At 32.7% G+C, this 21,151-nt stretch overlaps 3 protein-coding genes across 3 annotated transcripts in view; 2 read left to right on the top strand and 1 right to left on the bottom strand.

Annotated features, from left to right (window-relative positions):
* The window catches only part of LOC125820192 (phosphopantothenate--cysteine ligase 2-like), a 429,006-nt gene that overhangs the window by 227,292 nt on the left and 180,563 nt on the right, over positions 1 to 21,151 (bottom strand). The window lies entirely within an intron of this gene.
* LOC125820163 (low affinity sulfate transporter 3-like) lies at positions 1,099 to 5,830 on the top strand. Its single transcript, XM_049499589.1, is given in 13 exon segments — positions 1,099 to 1,135; positions 1,138 to 1,466; positions 1,773 to 1,821; positions 1,905 to 2,112; positions 2,522 to 2,699; positions 2,773 to 2,838; positions 2,936 to 3,166; positions 3,265 to 3,391; positions 3,635 to 3,921; positions 4,488 to 4,684; positions 4,771 to 4,841; positions 5,057 to 5,133; positions 5,595 to 5,830. Coding segments are annotated over 13 exon segments (2,016 nt in total). The 3' UTR covers positions 5,754 to 5,830.
* On the top strand, positions 6,941 to 10,049 carry LOC125820216 (uncharacterized). The gene is made up of 2 exons (XM_049499645.1): positions 6,941 to 7,079; positions 9,846 to 10,049. The coding sequence occupies exons 1-2, from the start codon at positions 6,981 to 6,983 to the stop codon at positions 9,978 to 9,980; spliced, it is 234 nt and encodes a 77-aa protein (XP_049355602.1). The 5' UTR covers positions 6,941 to 6,980; the 3' UTR covers positions 9,981 to 10,049.

Raw genomic sequence — 21,151 nt, 5'->3', positions numbered from 1 at the left:
GTCAACTTATAGTAGTTGGTCTGATTTTTATTATTTTAACACGTGAAAAAATTAAGATGACTGCCATTAGTATTAATTAACCCTAACTAATTGTAAACTAATTATTTTTTTAAATAATTGAATGTAAGTCAAATTAATGCACATTGGGTCCAATTATGTAACACAGAAACACAAGTGATTGATTTAAATGGGTCTATTTGTGGCGATATATACATAGTTAGTAGTTTAATTCCGTATCAAGGTTACAATCGATAACATCAAAATTGTCACCATTATCAATATCGTCACTATCATCAATATAATATCGATCTCATTAGCAAGAAAACTTTTATGATTTTATCCAAATACTTGTTCAAATATATCATAATGAAAGGAACATATATAGAAGTTTATTGCTAGGTATTTGACCAAATAAGATGGTCCAGTTCCTGTAGAACCTATCACTAAAATACTCCATAGAGGGAGATAAAGCTAGCTAAATAGATCGAAGAGGATTATCTGTGAGATGAAAAATAAAAATGATTTTCCCCACATGAATTTTGGAAATAAGTGATTTCAGGTGATTTGAATTATTAATCGAGGGCAAAAGTAAATATTTATGCTGCTACACTTCAACAAATAAAGAATTCAATGATAATAATATAATTGCTGCTATATTATATTTAGCGAAAAATAATAAATATAACTATTTATATCCAATCCTCCATATAAATTTCGCTAAAGACTTTAGCAATTCTGAGTGCAACTATGTCTTGTTGGAATTGCTTTAGTGGATTTATGGATAAAGATAAATCCTTCTTCTTTAGTTGCTTTGACATTCTTTTTTAATTCTAATTATTGTCATCAGAAGGAATCACAAAAATTAAAGATCCCAATTATTAGTCATAAATATTAAAAATAGAATAATTGCTACAATTTAATGTACATTTGATTTCTTTGTATACCATAAGGCTGCTAGTTTTGACAATATTTATTACTTCTATCTTATTAGTTTATTGCTATTATTAGCACTAACATGACAAAAGGCAAATGCCTTTCCCAGTAGTGACTGTTTTGGACATGTATAAATATGGAACACATGGTTCATACTCTTGATATATGAGAGCATTTAGTTCAACATTCAACAAAAAAAAATTATAATGTGTCCACAGCCAAATGAGAGCATCAGCATCGAGCTGCAGCAGCTGCAGCTCGATGCTGATGGAAGGAATGAGAGGACTCAGTGGCTACTGAATTCTCCAGAGCCACCAAGTTTTTGCAATGAGCTCATGAACTCAGTTACTGAAACTGTTTTGCCACAAAAAAATAATTTTTTTCCTTCAAACTCAAAGCAATGCAAAGCTGGGGTCTTTTCATTCTTGCAAGGGTTATTTCCAATTCTTAGTTGGGGAAGGAATTATAAAGCTAATATGTTCAAGCATGATTTGTTGGCTGGCTTAACTCTTGCTAGTCTCTGCATTCCTCAGGTATAGCAAATATAGATAAGGTGTTCCGTGTTCGTACTTGAATTGTGTATGATCAGTTCATCTAAAATCTTAAACAGTTCGAGAAAGCACACTTTTATTTACTCTTAGTTACGTTTTTAAGTACATCCTCTCATGTGCGGGCATAATAGGTGATGGTGACAAACATATGACCTCTACTTACTCTGATACCATGTGGAATTGTGGGACCAGGTTAAGCTTTTAGATGAGACTGGTCACAGAGCTTAGCATTAGTGTTTGTTCCTTACACTTTTTGAAATGTTGAATTTAAAATTATACTTCTTGCAGAGTATAGGATATGCTAATCTTGCAAACCTTGAACCTCAATATGGCTTATGTAAGTTTCCAAAACAAGTGTAATTGTTGTATGTTTATCTTGGTTTTTTCTAAGCTTATATGCTTTCACTTTTGTTGTTTTAGACACTAGTGTTGTGCCACCATTGATATATGCTGTGATGGGGAGTTCGCGAGAGCTCGCTATTGGTCCTGTTGCTGTTGTATCACTACTGCTTTCTGCAATGGTTACCGAGATTGTAGATCCTGCAGTTGATCCTATTGCTTATACAAGCCTTGTTTTTACTGTCACTTTCTTTGCTGGTACTTTCCAGGCAGCATTTGGTCTATTAAGGTAAAGTTTCTATTAGAAAATGTTGAAAAGAACTCTTTTTGGAATATGCATGTTAATCTTGATTAGATGTAGATAGGAGGTTGTGGAGGACACGCAGATTATGATAGAAGGTTAGTAGGTAGTAGAGTGTTGTCCTGCTTATCCTTTATATACTAGTAATCGTATTTCTCCAGTAGTTTCTTGTCCTTCTATATTTTTTAATATCTACTGTCTCTTGTACTTCGATTATTGCACTATTTTGTTGTAGTTACTGTTCCTTTTTTATGCTTTCTATAGTCTAACGGAAACAACCTCTCTACCCTCAAGGTAGGGATAAGGTCTGCATACACTTTACCCTCCGCAGACCCCACTTGTGAGATTACACTGGGTATGTTGTTGTTGTTGTATGTTAATGTTGATGTATGTGCAGGTTGGGATTTCTTGTGGATTTTCTTTCACATGCTGCCATAGTGGGATTCATGGGAGGTGCAGCCATTATAATTGGTCTTCAACAACTAAAAAGTCTCATAGGAATTAGTCACTTTACTAATAAAACTGATGTGGTATCTGTGCTAAGAGCTGTTTTCAGATCATTTCATGATGAGGCAGTAAGTTTCTGAACTTATTTTCGAATGATTTTTCGCGTTTTCATCTTACTGATTTCCGTTGGACTTGTTTCAGTTGTCTCCTATGAATTTTATACTTGGCTGTTCATTCCTCATCTTCATCCTCGCAACAAGATTTATAGTAAGTAATAAGATGTACTCGTTTTTTATCGATCAAATTTGGCGATTTTTTTCCTGTTTCATACACTAATCTATTGGCCACCTGAAATATACTGCAGGGTAAAAGGAATAAGAAACTATTCTGGCTACCAGCTATTGCTCCTTTGTTATCGGTGATCGTAGCCACCTTGATGGTTTATTTAACGAAGGCTGATCAACACGGAGTTAAAATTGTAAAACACTTCAAAGGGGGTTTGAATCCAAGTTCAGCTCATCAATTACAGTTCAATGGTCCACACCTTGGACAAGTCGCGAAAATTGGACTAATTTGTGGTCTTGTGGCTCTAACTGTATGTCTCTACTCTTTGTTCTCCCTTTTTGATTTCCTAAAGATCACTAAATTAGGAGGATTCATTCATAATGTTGAAATGATCTTGGTTTTCCTCAGGAAGCAATTGCTGTCGGACGATCATTTGCTACGATGAAAGGTTATCATCTTGATGGCAACAAAGAAATGGTAGCCATGGGATTCATGAACATTGTTGGATCTTTAACTTCTTGCTATACAGCAACTGGTGAATTCTCAATTCCTTATACTTTCACATATTATGTTCAAAATCTTGAATATCCTTATGATAAGTCATACGAGTTCTGATATACTCCCTACGTTTTAATTTGTTTGTCTTACTTTTCCTTTTAGCCCGTTCAAAAAGAATGACTCTTTTCATTTTTGGCAACTCTTTAATTCTAACTTTTCACACGACATGTTTAAGATTGAAACGGAAGGAGTAATGAGTTCTGCTTCAAAATTGTTACAGGTTCATTTTCAAGGACAGCAGTGAATTTCAGTGCAGGATGTGAAACTGTGGTATCAAACATAGTTATGGCTATCACAGTATTCATATCCCTGGAATTGTTAACCAAGCTTTTATACTACACTCCACTAGCTATCCTTGCATCGGTTATTTTATCCGCGCTTCCTGGATTGATCGACATAAATGAAGCATATCATATCTGGAAAGTAGACAAGATGGACTTCATTGTTTGCATTGGTGCCTTCTTTGGAGTACTATTTGTCTCTGTCGAAATTGGCCTTCTAATCGCGGTAATTTTGAAGTCTCTGTCTCCTCTGTATTCACAAGAATTTACTCAATATAAGAAAACAACTTGCATTAAACAAATGTTATACTTGTCCCCTCAAACAAACATCTTGTGACTCACACATGTAAATAATTTAGTAAAATCCAGAGGAAATGCCAAAAAGATGGATAGCCCTCTGAGTCATTTGTGGGCACCATGCTATAATAGAATTTTGGCTCTTGTCCTTGAGAAAATACAAGATTCATGTCAACTCTCTGGTCATCTTGTCTTTTTCTTTGCAACTTGAAACTAAACAAAGACTAAAAAAATCATCCGTAGAAAATCAAATCACAAATGCTTGATTGATAGTATTATATTTGATGAGTCAGTTTCTCAATAAGTCACTCGACTTTGTCTTGTAATACAAAAGTCACTCAACTAATGGTACTCAGAAAATCATTCAACTTTGTTTTGTAACAGAAAAGTCACTCAACTATTGTCATTTCAACTGTAAAGTCGTCACTTAAGTATTGTCATTCCACCTACAAAGTCACTCAACTAATTTAGTAATGTCTGTTTGGTCTATTGCAGGTTGGCATTTCATTTGCTAGAATAATACTAGACACGATTCGAGCAAGTACAGAAGTACAAGGCAGACTTCCTGGGACGCTGGATACGTTTTGTGACATTACACAATATCCAAGAGCCACTAGTACTTCAGGAATCTTGATCATCAGAATCAACTCTGGTTCACTTTGTTTTGCAAATGCTACTTCCATAAGAGAGAGGTATATATAATTCGCGCTCTTATCAAAGAGGAAATTAAGACAATAAACTTCAAGCCTACTTACTTTTCAACTTCTTTTGTTTCTAGGGTTATGAAATTGGCGACACACACAAATGGTAATGAGGAAAATGTTCATTTTGTTGTTCTAGACATGTCAAGTAAGTTTCATAACTAGTAGAATTTCCCAATCCCCCCCCCCCCCCCCCCCCCCCATTCCCACATTGGTTGGGGAGTGGATTGGTTCCTTATATGGACTTGGCAATCCTCCCTTCATGAGCTAGCTTTTGAGGTTGAGTTAGGCTCAGGTGTCATATCTTTACCGTTGTAACAACTTACTACTAAGATGATTTTGATCTCATTGGTTAATTTGCAGATGTAATGAGTGTGGATACATCAGGAATAGTGATGTTAGAAGAGTTGCACAGGGAATTGGTTTCACAAAGCATACAAGTAAGTCTCTCATATTCTTTTCTCTAAATTTAAACCGTTGAAGCGATGTCACACAACACTGTCTCGTTTGATGTTCTAACGTATAAATATAAAATAAATGACATAATCGAGTGAAGCTGATATGTTTGAGGGGTCCTTTTAAAATATATGATAGTTCTCCAAGATATACATACATATATATAACAAGTTAACTCTGAAGTTAACTAGTGCACGTGCACCCCCAGCCCATCACGCATGGGTCTGCCTCTGGTGGTCCACAGGGCCTTCCTCGGATCTTGCATCAATTCATGATGTTTTATACACCTGACTATCCTTTTATACATTAATAGTGTCTATACTAACATACTATCGTAAGTTGTAGCAGATTATCTGGTCTTATTTTTCGGATTACTAATTTTACTTATTACTAGCATTTACCAATTTATACTAACCCTTGTATGATGTTTTTTTTTTTTTTGCAGTTAACAATAGCTAACCCAAGATTAAGAGTGATTAACAAAATGAAGACTGCAAAATGTTTTGACAAACTAGGAAAAGGATGGATTTTCCTTACTATTGGGGATGCCGTAGATGCCTGCTTGAGTCTCAAAATAGCTGATCTTAGCTCTACCAATTGTTGAAATTTTATATATGTTGTTATTTAATGCTTCTTATTCTTGTGTATACAAAGCATTAACAACAAAGAATGGAAAAGAGCCACCGCCAATTATATATTTCATCATATTTATAAAGTTGATAAAACAAAATCTTGAAAAATTATTGTCACGACATAATATATAGATAGGCATTTTACCTCAATTCTTCTTTACTGTGTCAATTGAGCACTCCAACGTAACTTACGAAATGATTATCTAAACACCTATAAAATTTATGTCCACATGATCAACATCGGGTGTCCATGATATACAGTTGAGACAAGTTGGAGTGTTTAGTTGACAGTTGAGACCAAGTTGAGATGTTTAGATGTGCACTCTCAAAATTGGAGTGATTACTTGTCAGCTAAGATCAAGTTATAATAGTTGTTTACGTATTATGCCTATATATAAACATATATAACTAAACTTAAGAGTATATATAATTGAACCTATCCTACCAAGATTTAACAACTTACTTGTTCAGGTCAATCAATAATACCTTAAAATAATACACTAAAATAGAGCTTAGGGGTTATAGAAACTCGTAAAGTTGACTTTGGACTAGGGGTTGTGTATTAATCGGTTCGGTTCAATTTTTAAGTTTATTGGTTTGTAAGTATTCTAAATCGTTATATAGTTTCATTAAAATATTGGCTTATCGATGATTAGTTTATCGATTATTGATCATTCTCGTTTCAGTTATTTATTTAACCGATAAGATTTGACACAATTTTTTTTGATTGAAAATCACTTAAACATAAGATGATAAACCCAATGAATCATGTACATAAGTTGACAGGTTACATCTTGCTCAAAAGCAAACACTGACACATTTTAAAATAACTGAGAGTTTGAGACAACTAGAAGTAAAAATATGAAATTCAACCCTAAATCAAAGACTTTATATACCAAAAAATATAAATATAATTTATTAATTTACCATCGATAATCGAATAATCCATTTTTTAAAAAAACTTCAATACATTAAGAACTAGTAATAGTAACTTTTAAAAAAAATTTCGAATCATCGGTTTCAATTCGATTTTGAATGCGCTGGTTTATATAAAGTTAAGAGTGTGTTTAGGCAATTTATCGGGTTTGCCAATAAACGACATCGTTTGAAGCTTTAAAGAGGCAATTTAAATAGCCCGACCTGACAATAGAAGAAATAATTGTTCTTCAATTGGAGAAAGAGAAAATATTGGGGAAAAAATGGGAGAAGAAGCAAAAGATGATCAACCAGAATCAATTCAAAACCCTAATTCAAATCGCATTACACAAACCCAATTTCTCTCCTGGAAACGCCAAAAGGTATCTTCTTCTTCTCTTCATGTTAACGGTATAGGGTATTACAAGATGGTGAATCGAAAAGTTTATGTAGCCAATCAACTGAGTTATTAAGATTTCCCGTGCAATATGTATTACCAGGAGATTATATTATATGTTGCTTACTTTCCTTTCAATAAGATGAGTAATTAATCTTTGTGGTAGTTTAATACGGTTGAATTATGAGAAGCTAAAACAGGGAAGCAATTCTATTATATTTAAGACGAAGAACGAGGTCATATCCGTTTAAAAATCTAGGTTCTAGCTTCCTATAGTTAATAATTTGGTTGTTAAACTTGGATTAGCTTTGATTTTAGGTACATTATTTAATGTTTTATGTTAAATAGGTCGATAGAGGTAATTGATATAGATTATTCAAGTAGTTAGTTGTAACTAGTTTGGGATTGAAGCTTAGTTTGATCGATTGACTGTATCGAGTTCCCTATTATGGTTGTCTGTGGAATGTATATCCACCTGGTGAATGACTTCCTTCAAAATCAGCAATTTGTGCTATTACGTGTATTCCTCGTACTAGACCTATTGATATGTTGTCCTTGAGTTCCTCTGGACCTTTTTTTCCCTTGGGAATCGGAGCTGTAAAATGACAGTTATGCACTTTTTGAAAATGCGTCTGTGATTGAAAAGTCATGTCAGTCAAGTGTACAGACCATTTTATAATTTTGATTTAGATGAAGAGATGCAGTTTTATGCTATGTTGCTCGGGCTTTCCAAAATATGTTGCTGCATTCGTGTTAGTCCTCCAAGAATGCACTGCCGTTGGAGGACCCGACAAGCACCCGTTGGTATTTTTGAAGAGTCCGAGCAACATAGTTTTTACGTATCTGGAGCTAGTTCTTGTTTTGAAATTGTAATTTCTTATTGTTAATCACTAAATATATGTTGATAACCTTTTTAGCTATTTAATGTATCAGTTTACCAAGTATGTTAATTGTTTGTACTGGCAACTAAAGACCAAATTTCATGGATGATGAGATGCACACCTTAGCACTCTGTCACATACAATAAAATAAAGCGCAACCTAAGTGAAGAAAGCAGAAAACCTGGCTTTAAGTGATTTTACGGCTTAAGTGTACCTGATACGAGCTTTTAACAACACTACTTCCATTCTATGCCTATTCTCTTCTTCATTTAGATTGTGTGATTCATCTCTTTTCTCCAGAGTTTCCAATTTAATTAGAATTTTCATTTCTCTATTTGTTTCTAATAGATAGACTCCATTCCTTCTATGGTTCTCAAGTTTCATTTTTCATGTCAATCTGAAATCAGTTCTTCCTTTGATGCTGTAAGAGTTCCACCAATTGCTTTTCATTTTCACAATTTTTTTTAGCCGTATAAGCTATCTCCAAATGTCTCCTTTTCCTCATTTTCGCTAGTTCGTTTGATCCCAGCAGAATCGGTTTGTGTTGAGATGTAAGGTTCACCACTATTACTGCTTGATCTTCTTAAACTATTTATTCACTTTTGTAGTGAACTACTTATCTATCTGGAGACTGCTGGTCTGACTTGACCTTAGCCATAAGCCATTTGCTTATATATAAGAATTTTGTTGAGTTCTTTTTTGTTTTTAGTTATTTAACTTATCTGCGCAAGGTTTATTTTGATGTTTTTTTTTGTTTTAAAAAGATTGTTTCACTTCAATGAAGTGAACTTTTCGCTTAGCTTCACACTTCATGCTTTTATGCAAAGTACGGCATATCGCTTTTTTGCCAAAAACGCTAGGCTCCATCAATGGTGTCACACTTATTAGCCTGTAATACCAACAAATGTTCTAGTTTTCTTCTTAAAACTTGGTCAAAGACTCAAGTATGTATTGATATAAATTAATGGGAATTACTAGAAATCTTCTGGGTCCAGTTGCTGATGCATGTAATAATATATTTTAATCTATTTTCATTTGCTGGAAAAATTAAAAGGATTTTAAAACACATTCACCTTCTTTTTCTGTTAAGAAAATTACTTTCACCTTGTTAAACTCTTCAATCATTTAACTATGCTGTAAATCACCAAATAAAGGAAGTTCATTGGAGTAGTGAAAGATTGGAAAGGGAATTTCAGTTTTGTGCTCAGGTTGGAATGAGGAAATCAACTCTCACAGTCTCACTAATGTTCTGTTGCACAGACTCTTCACTTTTAATGTCGTACCCGTGTTGGATTCTCCAAAATTACACCACTTTTGGAGAAACCGACACGTATCCATTGACATGTTTGAAGAGTCCGAGCAACATAGATGTTCTCACAAATTCCTATTCTTGTTTTATGGTCTTCATTTTGTTGCATTCCTCATTCAAGGAATTTCATTACCAATTCCTTCAAAATATTTTAGGCCATTTCTAAAAGTTTATTTCTAGAAGTACTTGCATAATTTATAACACTTTGGTAAGGTTAGGCATTCATTTTAGTCAACAAAACTGAATATCCTTTGTGATAGCAATATCACCTTCACTATGATTTAAGTCGGATAAATTGTTTTCACCCTAAGTAAGGAGGAATTTCATTGAATGAATAGCTGTAACAAAGTTTGCTTTTGTTCATCGACTTCCTTTATTGTGGATGTCCTTTTTTAAATCTATTTTGGTTGTTGTTCCTATAGTTGTAGATTCTTGGAGTTCTGTAGATTTCAGAACTTTGTTGCAAGTGGTTTATCTGTTTTACTCAAGAGAAACCTGTTGTAGTATTTTCATTATAGTCCTCATAAGTCGTGAGTCGTGACAGATTTGGTTTCATTTTCAGGACGCGGATGCATTAGCTAGAAAGGCTGAAGTCGCAAGAAAGCGTGCAGAGGATGTAGCTGCAGGGGCCGTGCAAATGAATGGTCGTGAACTTTTCTTGCACGAGCCCTGGGTCTTCGATAACTCCCTTTACTAATGTTATTTTTCCGATAAAAATATCTTCCAAAGTAATTCTATTAACGTAGTTAATATTAAGACAACTAAATTTGAATATTGTTGATTTGTATGTGAGGACATCACAAGTTGCTTGCTTGAATCGAATCTTAAAATCTTTATGTTGTTTTTTCCGTTTAGTATTCGTGTCAGTTAATTATGTGGGGGTGGGGGCAAGGGAGGCTCAACCCGAAAGCCACTAAAGCAGCTGCTTTAGGCAAGTACTGAGCAGACAAAAGATGGAAGGAAATACATACATAAAACCAGATCTGATGAAGGCCATCGTAAGAAGCACTGTATTAACACTTGGAAGAAACAAAATACCTAAGTAGAATATAAAAAAAAATTATGCATTTATTGTTACTATTAATTAAATTTTTCTTAATAGTTTGTTGTTGATCTCTTACCCACAATATCTTGTTAATTATTATGCACATATACTTGAAATTTTAATATTGATGTAATTATAATTAAAAATAATAGATAATTAAATTTACAGTTAATTTTTATTTCTTAATTTAACTAATTCACTTCAATTTGAATCAACCATGTTTTAATATTGGTTATGTTAGATTGTCTTCAATTCTTTGAGATGTTTTATTAAACATTTCGAGCTCAAACTAATTTAATTAACAAATAATTAAATTTTAAAAAAATATTGTCTTTAACTTAGGATGTCTTCTAAAAGTAATAATCACTACAATATAGATTTTTGTAATTAAAAGTATTACTAAATATTATATAAGTAAAAGAATGATTTAGAATAATTTTGATAGTTTATGTAACAATTGATTCTATTGAAAAAGTTTTCAAAATTATGATCAATAAACGAAATTTAAACTTTTGCGTAGTTATTTTCGCAGTTACAGCCAACTTTTAAAAATTACGTGATTTTTTCAGTTTTTTGTGTGTAATGCCCATAGATCTGTGGCTTTGGAAAAATTCTAAAAAAACTTTATGAGCACCTCCGCAATGAGTTGGGGGAAGCATTACGTATAGTCCCGCCATTTCTTTAAGGCCTATTTTCGCATTTACGAGCCAATTTTAAAGAATTACGCGACTTTCTTGATTTTTCGTGTGTATTAGCCCATGGATCTGGCGCCTAGGAGCACCCATTTTTTTATAAAAAAAAAACTTTATGAGGATCTATGTAATGAGTTGGGGAAGCATTACGTATAGTCCCACCATTTCTTTAAGGTCTATATTCACATTTACGAGCCAACTTTTTGGAATTACGTGACTTTCTTGGTTTTTCGTGTGTAATCCTCATAGATCTGTGACTTTGGAACACCCAAAAAAAAATTCTGAAAAAACTTTATGAGGACCTCCGTAATGAGTTGGGAAAGTAATTATATAGTCCCACCTTTTCTTTAAGGCCTATTTTCGCATTTACGATCCAACCTTAAGGAATTACGCGACTTTTCTTATTTTTTCGTGTGTATTAGTCCATGGATCTGGCGCCTAGGAGCACCCAATTTTTTTTTCTGAAAATTTTTTATGAGGACATTCGTAATGAGTTAGGGAAGCATTATGCATAGTCCTACCATTTTAAGGCCTATTTTCACATTTACGAGCCAACTTTTAGAAATTACGCAAATTTCTTGATTTTTCGTGTGTATTAGCCCATGGATCTGTAGCCTTGGAGCACCCAAAAACTTTTTCTTAAAAAACTTTATGAGGACCTCTGTAATGAGTTGGCTAAGCATTACGTATAATCCCACCATATTTAAGACCTATTTTTGCATTTACGAGCCAACTTTAAGCAATTACGCGACTTTCTCAATTTTTCATGCGTATTAGCCCATGGATCTGGCGCCTTGGAGCACATAAATTTGTTTCCTGAAAAAACTTTATGAGGACTTTCGTAGTGAATTGGGGAAGCATTATGTATAGTCCCACCATTTTTAAGGCATATTTTTCGCATTTACGATCCAACTTTTAGGAATTACACGACTTTCTTAGTTTTTCATGTGTATCAATTAGTCACGGATCTGGCACCTTGGAGCACCTAAAAACTTTTTTTTGAAAAAACTTTATGAGGACATCCGTAATGAGTTAGGGAAGCATTACATATAGTCCTACCATTTTCTAAGACCTATTTTCTCATTTACAAACCAACTTTTAAGAATTATGCGACTTTCTTGATTTTTCGTGTGTATTTAGCCCATGGATCTGGAGCCTTGGAGCACCCAAAACGTTTTTCTGAAAAACCTTTATGAGGACCTTCGTAATGTGTTAGGGATACATCATGTATAATTTCATCATATTTTAATGCCTATTTTCGTATTTACGAGTCGACTTTTTGAAATTATGTGACTTTTTAAGTTTTTCGTGTGTATTAGTCCATGGATCTGGCGCCTTGAAACACCAAAAAAAAAATCCGAAAAAAACTTTATGAGGATCTTCGTAATGATTTGGGGATGCAATTCATATGACAACCATGTTTTAGGGTGTTAATAGACTGAATAAGTTTTTTTCTGCTTTTATCTTGTTCTTATTTTATCTTTTCGCTTTTTCTTTCGTTTCGTTGGTTTAGTGTTGATTTGTCTTGGTGGGAATAGACAAGTGTCATCATGTCCGTTTTTAAATCGTGACAGATTTGTTGGGCTAAGTTGGATTATTAGTTGGTTCACCCACATGAGGGTTAGTGTGGGTGCGACTCATTATGGTCTGGATCGTGACATAATGAAGGTAAAATTAGTTAAATACTGTCACGCCCCGAGGCTACCCCCCTTGAACGTAAACACTAGACCTAGGATCATGAGTGACCACAAGCTAACCCTGAGCAGACATATCATAAGCATACTAAAAGATTACTGAATAAAATATACTATGCGGAAGCTTAAAACCATAATCAACTGAAAGTGGGGAATACCCAATACTAATCCGATTATATAAAAAAAAATGCATTTAATAACAACTAGAAGATCAAACTCAAAACTATAGTTGAATCTAATGATATGTCTGAAAAGAGCCTCTAACTGACTAAAGTTGTTGGGACATGCCCCAGCTAACTCTAGCAAAACTGAAAACTGAATAAAAAGACTAAAGTGTAAAGCATGTCTATTGTCCTCGAAGTATGATGACTCACCACTGAAGCTGCTGAACTGGAGATCGAAAATCGATCTATGCGTGATTTGGATGCTGAGTACCTGAACCTACATCATGAAATGATGTAACGCAGAGTATGTGTCAGTACTTGGAATGTACTGAGCATGCAAGATATAAAGTATAACCGAACAAAATACATAACTGAACAAAGTATACTGAGCAATAATATAATCTGAACTGAATGTAAATGTTGAAATATACTGAAGACTAAACTAAATGCAATGACCAAGTACTAATTCTGAACATGACATACTGATACTGAATGCTGCAGTATAACTAAAAAGTTGGTCGAATGCACTAGGGTCTGATTTTGGGAGCTATTATTAACCGACATAAAATCATGTGAGATAAACGTGAAGTCCAATGTATATGCTCCATCGAGAGGATCCAATACACCTTGTCAGGGGTGTAAATGCATGTTTGTTTGATGTATATGCCCTATCGATAGGACCCAATATACCTTGTTAGGGGTATAAAGGCATGAATGACATGATCACTAAAGCTGATGCCCAACAGAAGGGACTGATAAACCTACGGGGGCACGTAGTTTTAGGACTATGAGGGTACGTTGAACCCTAGTCCAACTCGGTCTAAGCCTACTCCCAACTAGAATGTGTATAAATAACATATCTGAAATACTGGATAACTCAATGTTGTGATATGCAAATCTGAGAATGCAACATTTATAACTGACAATGAAACATTCGTAACTAGAGAATGTATATTTGTTTAACTGACCTAACAAATGCAATTCATAAACTAAAATAATCTACACAACTAGGGTTTTGAATTTCATGCAAAGAACTAAGCAACGATTTCATGAAAACATGATAACCTGATTAGGAATACTATAACAACTAATTCACAACAATTCTGCAAGGTTGTAGAAAACTCAAGTCTAAACATGATATATAAAATCAAGAATCTGACTGAATTCTAGAGACTTCGTGGATGAAAGGAACACATTAGTGAAATTCCACATACCTGTGACGAAATTCACGGAGAAACCTTTTGATTTCGGGGCTGGAACTGAAGAAAACTTGTTGTGTTCTTGGAAGGGTTTGGGTCGCCTCTTTTCTCCTCTTTTGTTCTAAGTTTGATGAATCTTTAGAGAATAAGGGTTGTGGGTAAGTCTGACTATGTTATTAGGCTTATTCTGAGTAAAACAACGTAGTTTAAGTGCCCAACGCATAGGGAAAAGGACCAAAATGACCCTAACTTAATTCTGACGAAGCCCATCCACGGAGGAAACGACGGTTCGTCGTTTGACCTACCGGCCGTCGTTTGGGTTCGTCGGTCAAGTCTACTCGACATGGCTTCACTAAAACGAGCATAATTTTTTACTCGGAGATGAGATTTTAGCAAACTCGGTGGCGTTGAAAAAAAGATGCAATTATCTATCATTTGGTGGGTCATGTGCCACCTAATTCCTTTTGTGCTAAGAGTGATGACAATTTGAAGTTGACCAAACAACGATTTCCCTTTAACTGGCTGCTGACCCTCACCTACGGTCCGTAGGTCCAACCACAGACTGTATTGGTCGATCGTGGGTGGGATCAGAGACTATAAAGATTTGGGCCTTAACGACAGAACTCCACCTATGGTCCGTGGTCCCACCTATGGTGCATGGTGGTTCCGTTGATACTGACACCCGTTTTTTGAAAACTATGATTTTTCTTCATTTTGAGATCCGAGGTGTTACAGATAGTATAACACAGGATAAAGTTGAACAATTTACTATAGTAGTGGGGTATACTAGTATCATTTCAATTTTTAAATAAATAATTATGTGTTGCAATAGATGTGTTGGAGACTAATACAAAATAATTTGTGTATTTTGTAACGGTCTTAGATTCGGAATCTTGCGAATTTAATTCTATCAATTTCATTTATACTTCGGTTCATTAATATGATAAAATCTATATTAAATTTATAAATACAATAAAATTTATTACCAACATATATTATAAATAAGACGCACATCTAGCTTCTCAATATTGTACTCTATTATAAAATTTGAAAGGGGTGTCGCTTATTATTGAAGCTATCACTTGGATTTCTCTCTTTTCAAGATGTAATTCTTTTGATCTCTTTCTCTTTTTGAATTTCTCAATCTCTAATTTTAGATCTAAACCCTTTGTTTTATATATGTATGATTTAGGTCTCAAAATAGTGATGCTCCAAAAAAAAAGAATGAGAAGACTTTACAAACTTCTGTTGATCTTGACTTCTTGCAATCCAGGTACCTCTTTTAGAGTTAATAAATTCATCGTTGATGTTAGCTCTTATTAATCTGAGATGTTTTAAAGAATTTTGGGGAAAATGAGTACTGAGGAAGGGCATCTTGGTCGTTTTAATATTTTATCCTAGGATGTAGATTTTACACTAGTCCTATAGTATTAAGAGCTAATTACACCAAACCCTATTCTTTTCCTAATTACAAAATCCCTTAAATTTGGTAGAGTTCAGATACATCCCAAAACGTCCCGATATATCACGTCTCGATTTTGGATACATCCCATCCCGATTTTGGATACATCCTTATTCAACGTCCTGATACATCGCGTCTCGATTACGGATACATCACTCAACGTCTCAATACACCACATACGTCCCGATACATTGCGTAAAGTGATGTATCCAAGTGATACATTGCGTAAAATAATGTATCCAACTGATACATCGCATAAAGTAACATCATGATACATCGCGTACATCCCGTTACATCTTAAAGTGATGTATTCGACTGATACATCGTGTGAAGTAGGAATTTTTGTAATTTTTTCAAATGATAGGAAATTTTAGAGAATATAGTAAAATAAGTTGTGTTTTAAAATAATTTTTTCATATTTATTTTATATAATTCGTACGCTGGTAAAATGTATCACCCCTTCTTGTATTTTGTAATAACTTCTATTAAATCACTCAAATGTCCGAATAAAATTAATATTGATTTGTATCATGTCTGATTGGTTTCTAAGAAATTGAATCTCTGCATAAAAATTAATGTTGAGTTATACAATACGAGGTTTGCTAATTTTTTTGCCTCATAATTAATATTTACATAAGTTATTCAATAATCTATATATTAGTTTATGCTGCTTGTAAAAAATGAAATTAAAATACGGTAATAAGCAATATATGAACTAAATTTCTAAAAGGATAGAACTAACCCTTATAATAACAAGATCATTTTTTATTTTATTTATAGAACAAATAAATATTGTGAATCATAATTTATATATTAATTTGTAAATTATTCAATGAGAAATAATATATGAATTACTAATCTATGTGATATCAATATACTTAATGACCTCTGCATTATTAATTCCTACGTAACCTATGTGTTAATCAAACGATAGCTAAATCCTACATCACTAAAAGTTTTTAGACAACAAATTAATATAAATACCATTACAAAAGAAAAACACATCGAACTAAATATTGTAGTTCATGGTTTATTTACATATACATTTTCTTCTTCTTTTTTTTTGGCAGTTTAAAACCATCTAATGACTATCCATATGTTCTATCTCTGCCAAATCCATTTGGGTTCGATCAACATGACATTGATTCTTCCTCAAGGTATTAAATATTCTCTCTAAACACACATGGCAATCTATATTCAGTTTCTATAATACTTAATGCTTAATTCTTTCTCTTTTTTTTTTTTAAATTTTATTTAATATTTGTTTGTATTTTGTTTTAATTTATATGTATTTTTAAGATGTATTTTCTTACTTGATAGGTCTATATCTAATCCTGCTCCAGAACTCACACTTACTGTTGGTCACAATTTACCTTCAAAGGTATTTTATTTTGAAATCTTTATCATCTTTTTTACTTTACAATCTTCATTTGGTTAAATAAATTTGAGAAAAGGCAACGAAGAGAGAGTTGGCAGAGTTGTATTTACCTCAGTCTTTTTACCCTTTGATTGATAATCACATGGGGAGCGTGGGGGGAGGGGGGGAGGTTGTTTATTGAGTTCCATATTGAGTTACGAAATATTTGATAATTTTTTTATGATTTTGAGGAATTTGTATCTCATAGACCTACAAACTTTTTGAAATTATTAGAATCTTATTATTTTTCATCATTATATAAGATATATTCATTTTAATTCAAAATTTATCATGTCAGACCTCTGTGTTATAATCTTCATGCAATTCTAATTCAATATTTATCATGTCAGATTTCTGTGTTATATTCTCCATGCTTCATATATATGTCTAGTATTGTGTGTATGTAGAGGGTAGGAGAGAATGTGGAGTCTCATATCAATGAAATAAGGAACATTTGATCTCTTTATGTAGTCTTAGTGGTCAATCATCACCTCTTAATTATTATTTAATTTTTGAAATTGAGTTAAAAGTCAAAATCAATTTATTCTCAAAGTTTTTTCACACACAAGTAATTCAGATGAAGTTACAATTACTATATCCTTATTCTTCTTTAATTAGTAAAGATGATATATATTTTACTTTTTTATTGTTTCTATATGCAGGGAGACATTGCCAATCCATTTGGGTTCAATCAACATGACATTGATTCTTCGTCAAGGTATTAAATATTCTCTCTAAACACACATGATTATTTATATTCAATTTCTATAATAATTAATGGTTAATTCTTTCTCTCTTTTATTTAATAAAAAAAAAAGTTTGTCTTTTGTTTTAATATATATGTATATATTTTAAAGATGTATTCTCTTACTTGTTAGGTCCATCTCTAATCCTGCTCCAGAACTCACACTCACTGTTGGTCAAAATTTACCTTCAAAGGTATTTTATTTTGAAATCTTATCATCTTTTTATTGTACAATCTTCATTTGACTAAGTAAATTTGAGAAAATGTAATGAAGAGAGAGTTGGTAGAGTTGTATTTACCCCGTCTTTTTACCCTTTGACTGATAATCACATTGGGAGCGCGGGGGGAGGGGGTGTTGCTTATTGAGTTCCACATTAAGTTACGGAATATGTGATAAATTATTATGAATTTGAGGAATTCTTATTTCATAGACCTACTAACTTTTTAATATTAATTAGGATCTTATTATTTTTTATCATTATATCAGACATACTCATTCTAATTCAATACTTATCACGTTAGACCTTTGTGTTATATCCTTCATGCTATTCTAATTCAATATTTATCATGTCAGACTTCTGTGTTATATTCTCTATGCTTCAAATGTCTGGTATTGTGTGTATGTAGAGAGTAGGAAAGAGCGTGGAGTCTCATATCAATGAAATAAGGAACATTTGATCTCTTTATGTAGTCTTAGTGGTCAATCATCACCTCTTAATTATTATTTAATTTTTGAAATTGAGTTAAAAGCCAAAATCAATTTATTCTCAAAGTTTTTTCACACACAAGTAATTCAGATGAAGTTACAATTACTATATCCTTATTCTTCTTTAATTAGTAAAGATATATATTTTACTTTTTTATTGTTTCTATATGCAGGGAGACATTGCCAATCCATTTGGGTTCAATCAACATGACATTGATTCTTCCTCAAGGTATTAAATATTTTCTCTAAACACACATGATTATTTATATTCAATTTCTATAATAATTAATGGTTAATTCTTTCTCTCTTTTATTTAATAAAAAAATTGTTTGTCTTTTGTTTTAATATATATGTATATATTTTAAAGATGTATATATTCTCTTACTTGTTAGGTCTATATCTAATCCTGCTCCAGAACTCACACTTACTGTTGGTCAAAATTTACCTTCAAAGGTATTTTATTTTGAAATCTTATCATCTTTTTACTATACAATCGTCATTTGACTAAGTAAATTTGAGAAAATGTAATGAAGAGAGAGTTGGTAGAGTTGTATTTACCCCGTCTTTTTACCCTTTGACTGATAATCACATTGGGAGCGCGGGGGGGGGGGGGGGGTGTTGCTTATTGAGTTCCACATTAAGTTACGGAATATGTGATAAATTATCATGAATTTGAGGAATTCTTATCTCATAGACCTACTAACTTTTTGAAATTAATTAGGATCTTATTTTTTTTTATCACTATATCAGACATACTAATTCTAATTCAATATTTATCACGTTAGTCCTTTGTGTTATATCTTTCATGCTATTCTAATTCAATATTTTTCATGTTAGACCTTTGTGTTATATCCTTCATGTTATTCTAATTCAATATTTATCATGTCAGACTTCTGTGTTACATTATTTATGCTTCAAATGTTTGGTATTGTGTGTATGTAGAGGGTATGAGAGAGCGTGAAGTCTCATATAAATGAAATAAGGAACATTTGATCTCTTTATGTAGTCTTAGTGGTCAATCATCACCTCTTAATTATTATTTAATTTTTGAAATTGAGTTAAAAGTCAAAATCAATTTATTATCAAAAAATTCACACACAAGTAACTCAGATGAAGTTACAATTACTATATCCTTATTCTTCTTTAATTAGTAAAGATGATATATATTTTGCTTTTTTATTGTTTCTATATGCAGGGAGACATTGCCAATCCATTTGGGTTCAATCAACATGACATTGATTCTTCGTCAAGGTATTAAATATTCTCTCTAAACACACATGATTATTTATATTCAATTTCTATAATAATTAATGGTTAATTAATTCTCTCTTTTACTTAATAAAAAAAATTGTTTGTCTTTTGTTTTCATATATACGTATATATTTTAAAGATGTATTCTCTTACTTGTTAGGTCTATATCCAATTCTGCTCCAGAACTCACACTAACTGTTGGTCAAAATTTACCTTCAGAGGTATTTTATTTTGAAATCTTATCATCTTTTTTACTTTACTATCTTCATTTGACTAAGTAAATTTGAGAAAATGTAATGAAGAGAGAGCTGATAGAGTTGTATTTACCCAGTCTTTTTACCCTTTGACTGATAATTACATGGGGAGCGCGCGTGTGTGTGTGTGGGGGGGGGGGGGGTTGTATATTGAGTTCCACATTAAGTTACGGAATATGTGATAAATTTTTATGATTTTGAGGAATTCTTATCTCATAGACCTACTAACTTTTTAATATTAATTAGGATCTTATTATTTTTTATCATTATATCAGACATACTCATTCTAATTCAATACTTATCACGTTAGACCTTTGTGTTATATCCTTCATGCTATTCTAATTCAATATTTATCATGTCAGACTTCTGTGTTATATTCTCTATGCTTCAAATGTTTGGTACTGTGTGTATGTAGAGAGTAGGAGAGAGCGTGAAGTCTCATATCAATGAAATAAGGAACATTTGATCTCTTTATGTAGTCTTAGTGGTCAATCATCACCTCTTAATTATTATTTAATTTTTGAAATTGAGTTAAAAGTCAAAATCAATTTATTTTCAAAGTTTTTTCACACACAAGTAACTCAGATGAAGTTACAATTACTATATCCTTATTCTTCTTTAATTAGTAAAGATGATATATATTTTGCTTTTTTATTGTTTCTATATGCAGGGAGACATTGCCAATCCATTTGGGTTCAATCAGCATGACATTGATTCTTTGTCAAGGTATTAAATATTCTCTCTAAACACACATGATTATTTATATTCAATTTCTATAATAATTAATGGTTAATTATTTCTCTCTTTTACTTAATAAAAAAAAAGTTGTTTGTGTTTTGTTTTAATATATATGTATATATTTTAAAGATGCATTCTCTTACTTGTTAGGTCTATATCCAATTCTGCTCCAGAACTCACACTTACTGTTGGTCAAAATTTACCTTCAAAGGTATTTTATTTTGAAATCTTATCATCTTTTTTACTTTACAATCTCCATTTAGCTAAGTAAATTTGAGAAAAGGCAATAAAGAGAGAGTTGGTACTTGGTAGAGTTGTATTTACACCCGTCTTTTATCTTTTAACGGGTAATCACATGGGAACGTGGGGGGAAGGGGGGGGGGTGGGGTTGTTTATTGAGTTCCACATTGAGTTACATTTTATATGATTCCGAGGAATTCTTATCTTAGACTTACCCCAACTTTTTGAAATCAATTAGGATCTTATTATTTTTTTTCATTA

Source organism: Solanum verrucosum, unplaced genomic scaffold, assembly GCF_900185275.1.
Source record: "Solanum verrucosum unplaced genomic scaffold, falcon-dt-bn FXZP01000229.1, whole genome shotgun sequence".
NCBI classification, from domain to species: domain Eukaryota; kingdom Viridiplantae; phylum Streptophyta; class Magnoliopsida; order Solanales; family Solanaceae; genus Solanum; species Solanum verrucosum.
The sequence above is the reverse complement of the archived record's forward strand: the minus strand, read 5'-3'. Positions and strand labels throughout refer to the sequence as shown.

Bases quoted from the DNA above. Each gene is read 5' to 3' on its own strand.
- LOC125820216 (XM_049499645.1), top strand. From the start codon at position 6,981: ATGGGAGAAGAAGCAAAAGATGATCAACCAGAATCAATTCAAAACCCT. The intron at 7,080-9,845 runs GTATCTTCTTCT...TTTCATTTTCAG, and splicing joins TCTCCTGGAAACGCCAAAAG to GACGCGGATGCATTAGCTAG.